The sequence below is a fragment of the Piliocolobus tephrosceles genome, chromosome 5, assembly GCF_002776525.5.
Source record: "Piliocolobus tephrosceles isolate RC106 chromosome 5, ASM277652v3, whole genome shotgun sequence".
NCBI classification, from domain to species: Eukaryota; Metazoa; Chordata; class Mammalia; order Primates; family Cercopithecidae; genus Piliocolobus; species Piliocolobus tephrosceles.
The window spans coordinates 147,777,221-147,794,997 of NC_045438.1; the positions used below are offsets into that span (position 1 = coordinate 147,777,221).

At 39.1% G+C, this 17,777-nt stretch overlaps 1 protein-coding gene across 1 annotated transcript in view; it reads right to left on the reverse strand.

The window, feature by feature from the left end:
* Positions 1 to 17,777, reverse strand: part of CDKAL1 (CDK5 regulatory subunit associated protein 1 like 1) — a 725,954-nt gene that overhangs the window by 506,614 nt on the left and 201,563 nt on the right. Inside the window, exon 6 of the mRNA XM_023209761.2 lies at positions 4,100 to 4,196. Within this exon, the coding sequence (XP_023065529.2) occupies positions 4,100 to 4,196 (97 nt within the window). The remainder of the gene's footprint in view (positions 1 to 4,099; positions 4,197 to 17,777) is intronic.

The following is a 17,777-nucleotide window of genomic DNA, read 5'->3' on the forward strand; positions in this document are numbered from 1 at the left end:
CTCCCCAATGCAATCCCTCCCCCCTACCCCCTCCCCATGATAGGCCCTGGTGTGTGATGTTCCCCTTCCCGAGTCCAAGTGAGCTCATTGTTCAGTTCCCACCTATGAGTGAGAACATGCGGTGTTTGGTTTTCTCTTCTTGTGATAGTTTGCTAAGAATGATGGTTTCCAGCTGCATCCATGTCCCTACAAAGGACACAAACTCATCCTTTTTTATGGCTGCATAGTATTCCATGGTGTACATGTGCCACATTTTCTTAATCCAGTCTGTCACTGATGGACATTTGGGTTGATTCCAAGTCTTTGCTATTGTGAATAGTGCCGCAATAAACATACGTGTGCATGTGTCTTTGTAGTAGCATAATTTATAATCCTTTGGGTATATACCCAGTAGTGGGATGGCTGGGTCATATGGTACATCTAGTTCTAGATCCTTGAGGAATCGCCATACTGTTTTCCATAATGGTTGAACTAGTTTACAATCCCACCAACAGTGTAAAAGTGTTCCTATTTCTCCACATCCTCTCCAACACCTGTTGTTTCCTGATTTTTTAATGATTGCCATTCTAACTGGTGTGAGATGGTATCTCATTGTGGTTTTGATTTGCATTTCTCTGATGGCGAGTGATGATGAGCATTTTTTCATGTGTCTGTTGGCTGTATGAATGTCTTCTTTTGAGAAATGTCTGTTCATATCCTTTCCCCACTTTTTGATGGGGTTGTTTGTTTTTTTCTTGTATATTTGTTTGAGTTCTTTGTAGATTCTGGAAATTAGCCCTTTGTCAGATGAGTAGATTGCAAAAATTTTCTCCCATTCTGTAGGTTGCCTGTTCACTCTGATGGTAGTTTCTTTTGCTGTGCAGAAGCTCTTTAGTTTAATTAGATCCCATTTGTCAATTTTGGCTTTTGCTGCTGTTGCTTTTGGTGTTTTAGACTTGAAGTCCTTGCCCATGCCTATGTCCTGAATGGTACTACCTAGATTTTCTTCTAGGGTTTTTATGGTATTAGGTCTAACATTTAAGTCTCTAATCCATCTTGAATTAATCTTCGTATAAGGAGTAAGGAAAGGATCCAGATTCAGCTTTCTACTTATGGCTAGCCAATTTTCCCAGCACCATTTATTAAATAGGGAATCCTTTCCCCATTTCTTGTTTTTGTCAGGTTTGTCAAATATCAGATGGTTGTAGATGTGTGGCATTATTTCTGAAGGCTCCGTTCTGTTCCATTGGTCTATATCTCTGTTTTGGTACCAGTACCAAGCTGTTTTGGTTACTGTAGCCTTGTAGTATAGTTTGAAGTCAGGTAGCATGACGCCTCCGGCTTTGTCCTTTTGACTTAGGATTGTCTTGGCAATGCGGGCTCTTTTTTGGTTCCATATGAACTTTAAAGCAGTTTTTTCCAATTCGGTGAAGAAACTCATTGGTAGCTTGATGGGGATGGCATTGAATCTATAAATAACCTTGGGCAGTATGGCCATTTTCACGATATTGATTCTTCCTATCCATGAGCATGGTATGTTCTTCCATTTGTTTGTGTCCTCTTTGATTTCACTGAGCAGTGGTTTGTAGTTCTCCTTGAAGAGGTCGTTTACATACAGACACTTTTCAAAAGACAACGTACATGCGGCTAACAAGCGTATGAAAAAAAAGCTCAATGTCACTGATTGTTAGAGAAATTAAAATCAAAACCTCAGTGAGATACTACCTCATGCCAGTAAGAATGGCTATTATCAAAATGTCAAAAAATAACAGATGTTGGCAAGACTATAGAGAAAAGGGTACACTTACACACTTTTGGTGGGAGTGTAAATTAGTTCAACCATTATGGAAAGCAATGTGGCAACTCCTCAGAGAGCTAAAAGCAAAACTACCATGTGACCCAGCAATCTCATTACTGGGTATATACCCAGAGTAATATAAATCATTCTACCATAAAAACAAATGCATGCAAATGTTCACTGCAGCACTATTCACAATAGCGAAGACATGGAATCAACCTGCAATGACACATCAGATAAAGAAAATGTGGTACATAATATACACTATGGAATACTATGCAGCCATTTAAAAAAAAAAAAAAAAAGATAGCACGTCTTTTGTAGGACTATGGATGGAGCTGCAGGCCATTATCCTTAGCAAACTAACGCGGGAGCAGAAAACCAAATACCATACTTTCTCACTTTTAAGTGGGAGCTATACGATGAGAACACACGGACACATCGGGGGTAACACCACACACTGGGGGCTGTTGGAGGGTAGTGAGTGGGAAGAGGGAGAGGATCGAGAAAAATAACTAATGAGTACAAGGCTTAGTACCTGGGTGACAAAATAATCTGTACAATAGTCACGTGTTTAACCTATATAACAAACCTGTGCATGTAACCCTGAACTTAAAATAGAAGTTTAAAGAAAAAGAATGTTAACCACAGAACAACAAAGGTGCTGATTAAATAGAAACAAAGTGTTCATCTGCCAGTGTCACAGCTTTGTGTCGGCCCTGAAAATTGGACTGACACAAAGTTGTGACTTTGGCAAATAAACTCACATTAATAGCCCTAAGTGTCCTCCCTTACATTGTATCTGGAGAATCTCCTGCACATCCTAACATACACTTTTCCCTGCACACAATGGAGTTTTAAAAAATGTTGCCATAATGTATGCAGAGAAGAGGCTTTTGCCACATTAAAGAAAGTCTGCTGTTCCCTAACTTTATTCCTTGAGATGAAATCTAAGATCAACTCCAAGCTTTTACCACATTCCATCTCTAAAAAAGACTTCCAACTAGTTTCCTATTTCCCTACCATAGCAGGATTATGTTTACAGAGAAAGTTAGTCTGACATGAAAAGAGAACTCGGGACTCCCATATTCATTTCATTCCTTAAACCAAGAGAAATCAAAATGTAAACAGACAAATGGTGAAAACAAACTAAAGTTACCAAACATTCAGGTTCTGTTTGTTGAAAGTGAGAATGTTTGTTCGCCAAGATTATTAAATTTGCTAGCGGGGTAAGGACTTCACAGCAGAAAACAAGTTCATTACACTGAGAACATGATACAAGAACCTGTCAGTAGTGTATCAAATAAGGAAAAATCTATTATAAAGTTCAAAGCAGATGCCAATTAATCATGCAAACTTCTTCTATGAGCATATGATATTTTTACACTTTTTTAAAATTAACGTAGCCTTTTTAAACAAACACATTGCTAAGTTTATCACCTACAGCTTCAGTAGAATGTTGGGAAGGAAAAAGCACCATCATTTGATCAACCAATATTGACTGAATATCAGCTACTTGAGGGCATTTTGCAAAAAGTAATTGCCTACAAAGAACAAGAGAGAGAGAAGACAGTAATCTCCTTACTTCACAGAGCTGACTGCCTCCCCCCAAGAAAGTACGTCAACAACAGAAATACAATGTGAAGATTTTTTTCAGGCAATCAACAAACACTTATTGAGTGCCTAGTATGTGCCAGGTATCACAGGAAAGGCTAGAGAAACATGGTGAGAGTTTTAAAAAAAGATTGAAAAACTATTCTCACGAGGCTAACAATTTAAATAGACAGGTGGGCTTTATTCAAAGAATTATATGACAGGTAACTGCACAGTAAGCAAAGAGAAACTAGAGAAAAGAATTATGGAGGACTACACAAAGTAGGAAGAGAAAGCTTTACAGAAGGTCGTCATGTTGGAGCTGAGACTTATGGTGGTAGGTATAAGGGAGGTGGGGCATTTGAAAAAAGGCATTGATGTACTCGGGGGCGAAAAGCAAGTAGCTGAGTGAGGTGGAAAAACTGTAATGACCTGGAAAGCGATGGTAACAGATAGCCAAAGACCAGGTTATTAAAGGATGTAAATTCCACACTATGGCTTTTAATTGTGTTGCTCTTTCTTAATGAGAGAATCTAACACATGTTTTTATGCTAAGGTGAAAAAGTTACACAGAAATGACAGTTTCAGGGACAATAAGGAAAATATGTTTAGGACAGCCATAAGTGTAACACAGCGTATAAATAACCTACAAATAGAAAATAAAATGTGGAGCTATTATAGGTGTTAATAATATAAGATTTTCTCTTTTTGCATCAGGTACAAGCTTACCCCAATGATACTCAGTCCCTTAAGGTAGTCCTGGCGAGGCTGGGCTTGAGGAACACATCCAGCCAGTACGATTTTCTTGTTCTCCTCTTGAGCTTTCCTAAAACATTGAAGAGAAAACAGTGTGAATTCCTTTGCTCATGGGGATACTCTTGGAAACTGCTGTTAGTGCATATTAGTTCTCCAAATAATAATAGGCCTATCTCACATGAAACAGGATTTTCTTACAACTGGTTAAAGACCACATAATAAAACTTCTGTACAATATGTCTATTTATCATAGTATTAAAGAACACAACAGCAGTCCAACCTGATAATGCCATTCATTATCGTCTCATTACAAAACAAAAAAAAATCATTATTTTTTATTTTGTTCCCAAGGATACGAACCACTCTTGAAAACCGCATTTTCCAGACAGGCAAGCTAACTCTTCAAGTAGGTTACTTATATTAAATGTTAATGAAAATATGCCTAAAACTTAATAGACTATTTCCTAGTCTTTTGACCAACATAAAAGTAAAATATACTTAAAGAAACTGAAACAGACAAGAGTAAATAAAAGGCATAATGTCCTATGTGCTAGTAATTCGCACGTCTCCTCAGTCCTGCTCCCTAGAGACATGCTACAGTTGATTGCATATGCTTATGTCCAGACACCAGACTAGCCCTCACATATGCAAGCATATATGGGAAAACTAGTTGGTGCTTTGTACATACAAACATATTTGAATGTTTGAGAAAGTATTTCTGGATTACAGAAAACTAGATGTGAAATCTACACTCAGTTGTGTAATTATTTCCTTAGTATAAATTCTAAGTAACTGGGTGGAGTGGTTCACATCTGTAATCCCAGCACTTTGGGAGGCCAAGGCGGAAGGATCACTTGAGCCCAGGAGTTTCAAACCAACCTGGGCACCATTGTGAGACCATGTCTCTACTAAAAATAAACAAATTAGCGATGCATGGTGGGGCACGCCTGTAGTCCCAGCTACTCTGGAGGCTGAGCCATGAGGAGCACTGAAGCCCCAGGAGTTCAAGGTTGTGGTGAACACCACTGATGATGATAGCACCACCGTACTGTAGCCCGGGCAACAGAGCAAGACCATGTTTCAAAAAAAAAAAAAAACTAAGAAGTAGAAATGCTGGTTCAAAACTATACATATATGGCTTTTTTAAAGACTTTCTTTACTCAAGAGAGTTCTAGCAATATGTTTGATGTGACATTATTCATTCGGGTATGTGTATACATAGCCAACATTTATTTTGTGCTAGAAGACAGTAGTGAACAAAGCAGAACTTATATCCTTTCCTAGAAACTACTCAAATCCTTTGCCCATCTTAAAATTAAATTTTCAAGTCTTTAATTCTTTTGCATGTGTATGGGTTTTGGAGTGTGTTTTGATGCTTTGTTCACCTTTATTGCTGAGTCTTTGGGCACTGAGTATTATGTACCAAATTGGGTCGCTCCTCCCACCACTACAAGCAACCTCTAGGTTTCTGAAACCAACTGAGAAAGGTAAGGGTATTAGCAGCCCAGTTTTGGTAGGTGTGACATTAAACTCTACTACTATAACGTGAAAGGTCTCTAAGCCTGGCACACCTTTTTGTCTTTGTCAACTTTTTCAAGAGTACAAATTCAAAACTAGATGCCAACAAAAAATTGGGCTCTTTGTGATAAACAGCCACATCAAAATTTTCTGGGAAGTACAGAGAGAATGATTAAATAAATGAATAGAATACAAAATACTATTTTAACAGCACCTGCATTTCATTTCAATAGCTTCTTAGAACACTTTGATATAATTTTTCTTCTTGGAATCCTGAAAAAGCTTGTTAACGAAATAAAAACAAATCTGACTTTGGTAGATTGCATAACACATCCAAGAGAATTATTGTCTGGCTTTGCACCTTGTTTTACTTTTTATCAGTACCAAGCACATCATTGCACATAAATACTTTTCTTGTATTAAATGTGAAATACCTTATCAAACAAAAAAACTTTCCATTTTCATTAGCCATGTATACAAAGAAGTTAACATCAAGTTGCTTTAAGAACTTTCATTATAACACCTAGAATCGCTGCCAAACATCCAAGAGAGATGTTGAGATGACTAATAATTAAATCCAAATTTAAAAAGCTTACTTCCTATAATGCTATTCAATTACTTATTAAGCATCTCTAAGACATTATTACAATGAGTGTGTAAGAGAACACGGTAATGAAGAAGACAAGTGCCTTGCACTCAACGAGCTTATAGTTTACAATATTTGAAATATAAAAGAACATAAAAAACACAGCATCGAGTAAGGTGCCCTTGGTGACAGAGAGATGGATAGCTAACATACCACGAAGAGGAAAAGAATATGCAGAAAGGAAAACACAGGAAAAAGCCTCATGAAGAAATCTAGGAGGATTTTATTGGCAAGACAGGAGTAGGAAAAATGGAGATAGAGGCAGAGAAAGCTAAGGGCAGTTGTTACAGCATGAACAAAGACAAGGAGAAGGAAAGCATTTCATTATATTAATAGAAATAATTTCTGTATATGGGAGAATGAGAGGCTTATATTGTAAAAAGAATCTTAAGAGACTAGAGAGTCTCTAATTTCGTGGGCCATATGGAAATCTCTTAAGTTTTGGTGGCAGAGTGGAACTTTGAGAACATAACATTGGTGACAGAGTGTAAAATGTCAATAGATTTGACATTGACATTCACCTTCTGTTTGCCCTAAATAGAAGGGGAAAAGAAGCCAGGAGGTGAGGAAATTAATTTAATACCCTAGGCAAAAGGATCAGAGAACCAGAATGCGTGTGGAAGATTTTTTAAAAGACGATGATGATTAAAGAAACGGAGATTAGTTCTCTTGCTAGAATATACTTGAAAAATACCAAAGGAGGAATCAAAGGTAATGCCAAAGTTTTAGTCTAAAGTAGGGGTCAGCAAACTTTTCTTATTTATTTATATTTTTTTGAAACAGAGTTTCACTCTGTTGTCCAGGCTGGAGTGCAGTGGCGCGATCTCAGCTCACTGCAAGCTCCACCTCCTGGGTTCACACCATTCTCCCGCCTCAGCCTCCCGAGTAGCTGGGATTACAGGCACCCGCCACCGCGCCAGCTAATTTTTTGTACTTTTAATAGAGAAGGGGTTTCACTGTGTTAGCCAGGATGGTCTCGATCTCCTGACGTCATGATCCGCCCGCCTCAGCTTCCCAAAGTGTTGGGATTACAGGCGTGAGTCACCACACCTAGTGGGGTCAGCAAACTTTTCTATAAAGGGCCCGAAAGTAAATACTTTCAGCTTTGCCAGTCATAAGGTCTCTGTTGCAACTTCTTAACTCTGCCACCTTAGTGCAAAAGCAGCCATAGACAATACTTACATAAATGGGCATCTAATATTAATAAAACTTTATTTACAAAAACAGGCAGTAGGCCATAGTTTGCTAATCCACAGCTTAAGAAAACAGAGAGAGAGAGAGAAAAAAAAACAACAACAAAGAAACAGTTGTTCCACTGGTTGTCAGAGCTGACTGAGTACTGGGATAGAAGGTAATAAATTCACAGAGGACACATTGAATCTGAGATTCTAGCAATGCCCATCAAATCTCTGAAATGCAAGTTGGCTGAATGAGAATAAATAAGGATAGATTTCAAAGTGATAGTTGATGACAGTGGATGCAGCAGTGTCAAAGTGTGAGAGAATCTAATTGAATATAAAACGTTACAGTTTTAAGGAGGTGTACAAACGTTTCTATACGATCAAAAATAACAGTGTGAAAACAAAGAACCAATGATACTATGACAATAAGATCTGTGGTTAGCACTTACATAGCACTTAATCAGGGTAATAACCATTATGTAATTAGTTATGCAGAATACTTGAAAACAGTACAGCCAATATATAACAACTCAGGGATAATGCTCTCATGACATGAAACAGGTGAAGGCTTATTTTAAGGGAATAAGAACACCAAAAAGTTAAAAGAAAAATTGAGGTGCATGATTAAGTAATTCACACAATATAGCCATTGATATGGTTAGGCTGTGTCCCCACCCAAATCTCATCTTGAACTGTAGTTCCCATAATATCCACATATTGTGGGAGGAATCTGGTGGGAGGTAACTGAATCATGGGGGTCGTTTCCCCCATGCTATTCTCATGATAATAAGTTCTCATGAGATCTGATGGTTTATAAGGGGCTTCCTCATTTGCTCAGCTCTCATTCTGTCTCCTGCTCCCCTGTAAAGAGGTGCCTTCCGCCATGATTATAAGTTTCCTGAGGCTTCCCCAGCCATGCAGAACTGAGTCAATTAAACCTCTTTTCTTTATAAATTACCCGGTTTCAGGTATGTCTTTATTTGCAGTGTGAGAATGAACTGATAACACTCATGTAACAGACCTGCACATGAACCCACTGAATCTAAAATAAAAGTTGAAATTAGTTTTTAAAAAAAGGGAAGGCCGGGCGCAGTGGTTCACGCCTATAATCCCAGCACTTTGGGAGGCCAAGGCGGGTGGGTTGCCTAAGGTCAGGAGTTTGAGACCAGTTTGGCCAACATGATGAAACCCGTCTCTACTAAAAGTACAAAAAAATTAGCCAGGCATGGTGGCATGCACCTGTAATCCCAGTCACTCGGGAGGCTGAGGCAGGGAATTGCTTGAACCAGGCAGGCAGAGGTTGCAGTGAGCCAAGATCGCACCACTGCACTCCATCTTGGGTGACAGAGTGAGACTCCATTTCAAAAAAAAAAGAGAAGAGGTGCAGCAGCTTGCCCCTTTAATCCCAGCTCTTTGGGACGCCTAGGCAGGTGTATAGCTTGAGTCCAGGAAGGCGTTTGAGACCAGCCTGGGCAATGATGTGGAATTACATTGGCTTTGGGGAAAAAAAAAATTTTCATTATTTCTTAAAATTTGGCTTTAAAATTCTAAGGCAGACCAGAACTATAATCCAAGCCAAAATCATAGCCGTCATGGAATATTAACGCTATACTTTACAAGTCACCAAATAAAGTAGCAAAGTTTCGATGCAAATTCACAGAGTATTTTTGTTCTCAACAGTCCCTTCTTATAGCTTGTTCTTTTTGTCTAGTTAGCTTTGTTCAGGTTAATAAAAGCCTTTTAAAATGTACCCATCACAGACATATTTTTAAAACCTTTTATCCTGCAAAATATGAATGGTGATAAGAATAATACCTTAAGAATATTTAAAATAGTATTAATTTCCATGTCTTCAGATAGTCGTGAAATGCTAATATAAAAACTGAATATAAATTTAATATAATGGGTCATTTTTTCTTGAAACATATTTCTAAATAAAGATATGTACTCTTATCTAGAGCATTAACTTGAGTAACATAGAAAACATAAAGAAGATTTTCCCTCTTGTCTTCCAAAAACCAAATGGAAGAAACAATTTGTGTAAAATCTTTTTCTTTTTGTTTTCTTTTCTTTCTTTCTTTTTTTTTTTTTTTTTTTTTTTTTTTTTGAGACAGAGTCTTGCTCTGATCCCAGGTTGGAGTGCAGTGGCATGATCTCAGCTCACTGCAACCTCTGTCTCCCAGGTTCAATTGATTCTCCTGGCTCAGCCTCCTGAGTAGCTGGCACTACAGGCGTGGGCCACCACACACGGCTAATCTTTGTATTTTTAGTAGAGATGGGGCTTCACCATGTTGGCCAGCCTGGTCTCGAATTCCTGACCTCAAGTGATCCACCCACCTCAACCTCCCAAAGTGCTGGGATTACAGGCATGAGCCACCGTGCCCGGCCTGTACAAAATCTTAACATTCATAGTGTAATAAAAAATACATAAAGATGATAAAATATCATTCCCTTATTTCACAGAAGAGAAGATTAAGATTTAAGAAGATGCAATGATTGAGGCCTAAATTCCCACAGTTTCTGTAGTTAGTTCTGGAGCCAGCACGAGCACCCAAGATCTCCAGGTTCCATGAATATCACATTTCAAAAACCCAATTGCATTCAACAATCGGAACTCAGCTGTGTTTGCCAATCTGAACTAAGCAAGTTTCAATCCTTCATTTGCATAAATGGACCGGATCGGAAACCTGGGTGGGAACTTTTGTTACAAAACTCAAGCCTCTTCATTCTCTAGAACGCACCTTTGTTTTACACTAAAGGCTGCAAATTGTTCACTGGAATAAAATCTGTTTCCTCCAAATCCCTTTTTCAGAGAACTTTTGTTCACAAGCATTTCATGTTTTCATTCTACAATTTGTTCATGTATCACACGCCAGACACAAGGAAAAATAAAGATACAAAGATAGCCACTGATCTAAAGTTCACAGTTTAGAGCGAGAAGGAAGAAATATGCTTTAGAAGCCAACTTTTCATGTAAAAGAGAAGAATGGAAGAATAGAGATGTGCAGGTGGCAAGAACAGCTGCAAGTAGCTGTGGGACAGTCATCATGCACCCTTATCAAGAGACCCAAGGCTATCAATGTATGCAGGAAAAGTGGTTTTCCCTTCAAGCATGACTTCATCACCATGACTCCCACTGAGGTCCCTGAGGGACAAGGTCAGGGGCACTGGGGCAGCTGAGCAGCTGAGACTAGAGTCCTCCCAACCTATACTGCAACCTGTTACTGTGTTTCCATCTGCTTTACAAGGGCAACAAGGGTCTGTGAAAGATTAATTTGAAGGTTTTGTGGATTTTAAGGGGAAGAAATGAGGATACAGATATAGACTTCTGTGAAGAGGCTGAGGGTGTTTAAAAAGTTGGTTCATTATAGAAAGAGAAATTCAATGACACACACACACAAAGTTTAAAAAAGAAACTACAGGGGGAAAATGATGGGGAGAAAGTAAACAATGGAAAAAAGTCAAAGGTGGTACCTGCAGAAATTAGAAAATGGTGACTGTGGTGCTTGCACAATGAGTAATGGATGAGAAGTACAGTAAAAATAAAATAAGCACCAGAGGGGCTTAAATAGCCTTATGGCTCCAAAGTGAACCAAGTGCAGAAAATAGGAATGATTCCTTAGGCTTATAAGAAGATGCTTGTCAGCCAGACGCAGTGGTTCACACCTGTAATCCTAGCACTTTGGGAAGCAGAGGCGGATGCGCGTGGTCAGGAATTTGAGACCAGCTTGGCCAACATGACCAAACCCGATCTCTACTAAAAATACAAAAAAAAAAAAAAAAAAAAAATAGCCGGGTGTCATGGTGCACAGGTGCAATCCCAGCTACTCAGGAGGCTGAGGCAGGAAAATCGCTTGAACCTGGGAGGCAGAGGTTGCATTGAGCGAGATGGTGCCACTGCACTCCAGCCTGGGCGACAGAGCGAGACTCTGTCTCAAAAAAAAAAAAGAAAAAAGAAAAAAAGAAAAGAAAAGAAAGGAGAAGGAGATGGTTCTCATAGCCAGGCAAGATGGTAAACACCTGTAGTCCCAGCTACTCAAGAGGCTGAGGTACAGGGAGAGTTTGAGCCTAGAAGGTCAAGGTTGCAGTGAGCTTGGACTGTGCCACTCCAGCCAGGGGAACAGAGCAAGACTCCATCTCAAAAAAAATTTTTTTAATTAAAAATTAATATTTTTAAAAAGAGAGAGAAGAAGATGCTTCTGAATCCTACCAGGCTGGCTGCTACAGGTCATCCTCCCTGGAAATCTTTCCCCAGATGCCCTGGGAGGCTGACTGCTGTTGGCTATGGTCTGATGGGGCTCCATGACAAACTGAATGGATGAGACTGGTTACTTATGAGTTCTGTGCCTGGGCCCATTTAACTCTAGGTAAACCTAAAAAATCAAATTCCCGAACCTGCCAAACTGAACCTTTCATAGCCTGAAAATTACTTTCAACACCTATTTATGTCACCTGATAGACAGCTTATCTCTATGACACACGTTTCCACTTCTCTACAACTGAAACTACAATCCTTCAAGATAATGAAGCATATATACTACCTAGCTTCTCAGGCTAGTGACTTAAAAGCTGTATCTAAAGCACTAAAGGCCATAAGGTTTTTCTTTGATTTAAAAATTCAGTGTCAAGTCATTTGTGCAAGTTAATCCCAATCAGTTAACAGCAAGTCCATCCTTCCAGTTCTTCCCGTAACTCTTAGAATTACTTTTAACTTCTCTCACATTCAATCCATCAGCAAATCCCACTCAGAAATATACCACGTTTCAACATACCTCAGAAATATGTCCAGGTTTAAATCACTTATCACCACCCCCACAGCTACCACCGTGGTCTAAGCCAGTAACACTTTTTCCCTGCTGCCTTCCATCTTCATTCCCTTAGACTTTGGTCTCAACACAGCAGTGGTTGTTTTAAAACAGAAGCCAGAACATGGTACTCCTCTCCTCAAAATCATTTCATATATCATCATCTCATAAGAACTAACAGTTCATAAGAATCGCCTACGAAGCTCTAACTACCTGGGCATCCCTCCCTTCTGTGTTCCTTCCCTTATCTTCTCCCACTCTTTCCTCATTCACTCTGTTCCAGCCACAGAGGCCTTCTGAGTGTTCCTGAAAAAAAGTCATGCAGGCACTTGACATTAAGCCCTGGCACTTGCCATTTCTCCACTGATACGTTCTTGGCCCAGATGTCCACGTGGTTCACTTTCCTTCATCTGCCTCAATTTTGCTCATATCACCCTCCTACCTGCTTAAAACCCTTACACCCACAGCAACACCACTGGCTGCTTCCATGCTTTATTTCTTCTTCTTTTTTTTTTTTAGACGGAGTCTTGCTTCTTAGCCCAGGCTGGAGTGCAGTGGTATGATCTCAGCTCACTGCAACCTCCGCCTCCCGGGTTCAAGCAATTATCCTGCCTCAGCCTCCCAAGTAGCTGGGATTACAGGCACGTTCCACCACTCCCAGCTAATTTTTGTATTTTTAGTAGAGACAGGGTTTCACCATGTTGACCAGGCTGGCCGAATTCCTGACATCGAGTGATCTGCCTGCCTCAGCCTCCCAAAGTGTTGGGATTACAGGCATGAGTCACCACCACACCTGGCCTATTTCTTTTTCATAGTACTTCTCATCTGCTCCTCTACCATGTAATTTATTTTTCTTTCTTTCTTTCCTTCCTTCCCTTTCTTTCTCTCTTTTCTTTCTTTCTCTTCCTTTCTTCCTTTTTCTATTTTCGGGTCTGGCTCTATGTATCTTTCTTTCTCTTTCTTTCTTTTTTCGGGTCTGGCTCCTTTCTTTCTTTCTTCCTTGCTTTCTTTCCGGGTCTGGCTTCTTTCTTTTCCTTTCTCTTTCTTTCTTTCTTTCTCTCTTTCTTTCTTTCTTTCTTTCTTTCTTTCTTTCTTTCTTTCTCTCTTTCTTTCTCTCTCTCTCTCTCTTTCTTTCTTTTCGGGTCTGGCTTCTTTCTTTTCCTTTCTCTTTCTTTCTTTCTTTTCGGGTCTGGCTTCTTTCTTTTCCTCTTTCTTTCTTTCTTTCTTTCTTTCTTTCTTTCTTTCTTTCTTTCTTTCTTTCTTTTTCGGGTCTGGCCTCCCCTCCCCTCCCCTCCCTCTCTCTCTCTCTCTCTCTCTCTTTCTTTCTTTTCGGGTCTGGCTTCTTTTCCCTGCCCTGCCCTGCCTTTCCTTTCCCTTTTCTCTTTCTTTCTTTCTTTCCTTCCTTCCTTCCTTTCTCTTTCTTTCCTCTTTTTTTTTTTTTCAGGGTGTGGCTCCATCTCAGCTCACTGAAACCTCCACCTCCCAGGCTCAAGTGATCCTCCTGCCTCAGCCTCCCAAGGAGCTGGGACTACAGGCACACACCACCATTACCCAGATACTTTTTGATTTTTGTTTTTTGTTTTTTAGACACAGGTTTTGCCCAGCCTGGTCTCAAACTCCTAAGCTCAAGTGATCTGCCCATCTCGGCCTCCCAAAGTGCTGGGATTACAGGCATGAGCCACTGTGCCAGGCCAATGTAATTTTCTTATTTAACCGTTTAATAGTCTGTCTCCAACCACCTCCTTCCTCCAGAGCATGAATGTCATAAAGATGGGGATTTTTGTGTATTTCAGTCCAAAAGGATGTTACCAGACTTAGAATATGCCTGGCACATTGTAGTAGCAAAAAGGAAACAGGTGAGAACTCAAAGTACAACCATGAGGAGTAGCTAATATGAATTATGGCATAGGCGCATAAAGGAACCTTACAGTCATTTGAGAAGCAGGGTAGTAAAATGGTTAGCCCCCAGACTTAAGCCAGGCTGCCTGGGTTCCAACACTGGCTCTGCTATTTACTAACTATATAACTGTAGGGGAATTACTTATCCTCTCTGTGCTTCAGCGTCTTCACCTGTAATAGAAGTTCCTACCTCATGAGGTTGTCATGAGGGTTAAATGTTGTTAATATGTGAAAAGCACATTAAAAGTGCTGCCATGCAGTAAGTACTTTATAAACAGAGAATTATAGAGATCTACAAGTGCTGACAAGGAAATGTGTCCACAACATATGGTTACACGAAAGTAGCAAGTTATTGAACAGGACGTAACTATGTCCAATTTTCATAAAGAAGGTACAAGCATAGAAAATTGTAGATTTTGAAAGATACATGCGTAGAAAAGGTACACTGTGAAAGAAAATAGTCCAAACTGTAAATAATTACCTTTGCTGGATAAGACATTAAGAAAAAAAAGAAGAAACTCTCAAAGCCTGACACCAAAACAGAGCAAGAGGAAAGAGTTCCCCAGCAGCAGTGGTAAGGCTGCATCCTGACAAGCTCCTTGGAAGGCATCATCCCAAGATTAAGACTAACTTAAGACGACACAGATGCCATAAACAGTACCTCCCTATCTACCTGCCTAACTTGCTTTATGTAACCTCAAAGAGTTCTCCAACATTAGGGGAGTTTCTCTTGGATAGGAAGGTTGTCTGTTTGAATGAATTTTATCCAACTGGTCAATATTTTCTACAATATCCCTGATAAGTGGTCACGTGGCTTCTGCTTTATTTCATCAGATGCAGGGAGTTCATTACTTTAAAATTTCCATATCACAAATGCCATTATTATAAAACTTTAATTCATTATAGCTTTCACCTATTCATCCAAATTTGCCCTTTTAATCTCAAAAAACTTAACCACATCCCAAATCATTTTTCGTCAGAAAAAAAAAAAAACAAAGGAAAGAAAAGAAAAAAAGTAATCATTCTAATGAAAATGTTTCCATGATATGCTTATCTTTCTTATTACATAGAATATAGCGAATCTAAGTGACTTTGTAGGTGATTGCCTCAGATAACCAGAGTACATGTAGAATTTCAAATTTTTAGAAGACATCAAAAGCTTTCCAGCCCTGTCATTTCGTTTTATAAAAGAGGAAACTGAGGATAAGAAAGATTAAATGGCTTGTCCAAGGTCAAAGTAAAGACAGGGTCATTACTGGATATCATCTATCACTGCCCTTTGCTTCAAAATAACAACACCCTAAGCTAGGGGTTACCAAGCTCCATCAAGCTGTGTGGTCCCATAATAAATAATCTCAGTAAGCCATACCTTTTCACTCTTCTCTTTCTTTTGTAGGTGTCACCTATTACTTTGCAATATGTCCATTTCTAACTTATCTACTCAATCTACCGTCACCATTTCTTTTCTTTTTTTTTTTTTTTTTTTTTTTTTTTTGGGGTGGAGTCTTTTTTTTTTGCTCTGTCGCCCGGGCTGGAGTGCAGTGGCCGGATCTCAGCTCACTGCAAGCTCCGCCTCCCGGGTTCACACCATTCTCCCGCCTCAGTCTCCCGAGTATCTGGGACTATAGGCACCCGCCATCTCGCCTGGCTAGTTTTTTTTTTGTATTTTTTAGTAGAGACGGGGTTTCACCGTGTTAGCCAGGATGGTCTCAATCTGCTGACCTCGTGATTCGCCCTAACTGCTATGTAATTAATCCATAAAAATTTCTGGAGTAAATGATGAAAATCAACAATTTCCTTTTATATATGATTTTTAAAATTCATTAACGAATATTTATTGCGTGCCTATCATGCATACAATATAAGCTTAGATGCCTGTCAGATACCAAGAGGAATTTTTGCTTCAAAGAATACACAAGTTGTAAAGAAGTTGGAAAGACCACCCTCCACTGAAATATACAAATTATACAGAAATACACATTAACACTTAAATAAAAGGTTTGAACATTATTTGTACATTAATAAACACAAATAAGTTCACAGACCAGTGGCCACTAGACATTTTATGAAGGCACTCACCAGTAAAAACAAAAGCAAAGAACAGAAAAGCCCTCATGTACCCCAAATACATGCAGTTACATATAAATCATACGTATGCAGTACTACAGTACTATATTGCACACATTATAAAACATACTTTGAAATTAGTATCTTTTTAAGTGAAAAACAGCAAAAGAAAAATTAATGTTCTGAGTTCAAATACGACAGAACTCATTGGAGGTCCAAATATGGCTCTTACAAAGTCTGGTGTAATATTATCAGTCACCTCGAAACTCATTTACTCATGGAAGGGGACAAGAATATACCATCCAAAAATATGCCACTATAGCATAAGGACTATTTTGAGCTGAAAGCATTTAAGAAAAAGGAGACACAGAAAAAAAGCTCCCTGTCCTTCCCCATCTTACTAAAAACAGGACATAAAGTTCCATTTGTAAAGATGTCTCCCTCCCCAGTATCAGGAAGAGAACTACTCTGAAGACAACTCTTGGCACCTGAAAAGACTCTAGTTTGCATTTTAAAAAACCTTACAAATGACCCTTATTTACTGTATCCTTTTTAGTCCCTTTCCCACAACTTACCCCATCAAGAAGCCCCAAACCTTTTCTTCTTTGTCTAACAAGACTCTTCTCTATATTTCATTCCCTTTGTTAAGATGGTATAGAAGCCCCAAATTCTAACTGTGTCATTAAGTCACATTTATTTGTTAAATCCTGTATATCCATATGTAATTATATGTATTTTTTTATTCCTGTCCATCTGTCCTTTATCATTTTGATTCACAGTACTCAGCTACTGAGTCTAAGAGGGTAGTGGAAGAGCTTTTTTTCCTCCTGTGACCTGCAAGATCAAAATGATGCCCCTTAATCAACTAAGACAAACCCTAAGGTTAAGGAAACAGTTACCTGTGGGTCAAGGGTTCAGGGCCTGGCTGGCGTGGCATTTTTCTAAATTCCTAAGGCTACAAGAATAACCACCCTCTTGTTTAACTCCTTAACAATAGGAGCTATCAGGCAAATTATCAGAACTGATTTACAACCCAGGCCGCTTGATTGGACAGATGATGGGCCTCCTAAACATTCTTTTCTGATAAGCTACCAGAGACCAGAAACCAGTTTCAGCTAGCTTATAGAGGCTGCACAAAGTCTCTGTGTGCTATTGTTCACCTTTTGACATAAATAGTGAAATTCCACCTCATTTTAATGCTAAAACCCCACCACAAAGTGAATATGGGATATATGTTACATATATGTTTATTCATTATGCATGTATTCGGCGCCCCTCATATATATGTATAGCTTTTCCCCCAAACCTGCTGAATATGTATGACTCCATTGTGTAATACAGAAGTGGTAAGGCATAAAATACAGTCTGTCCTTTTCCTCTAAAGAGAGAGAGCACCTTCAGTCTATGCTGGAGACTTCCTCTTCTCAGCTTACATACCAGTATCACCAAAAATAGTTGTCCTTTGTACTATTTAGCCATCTTGAGAGTCTTTGGGATGACACTTCCCTATACCATGAAATGTAAGGTTCAATGGT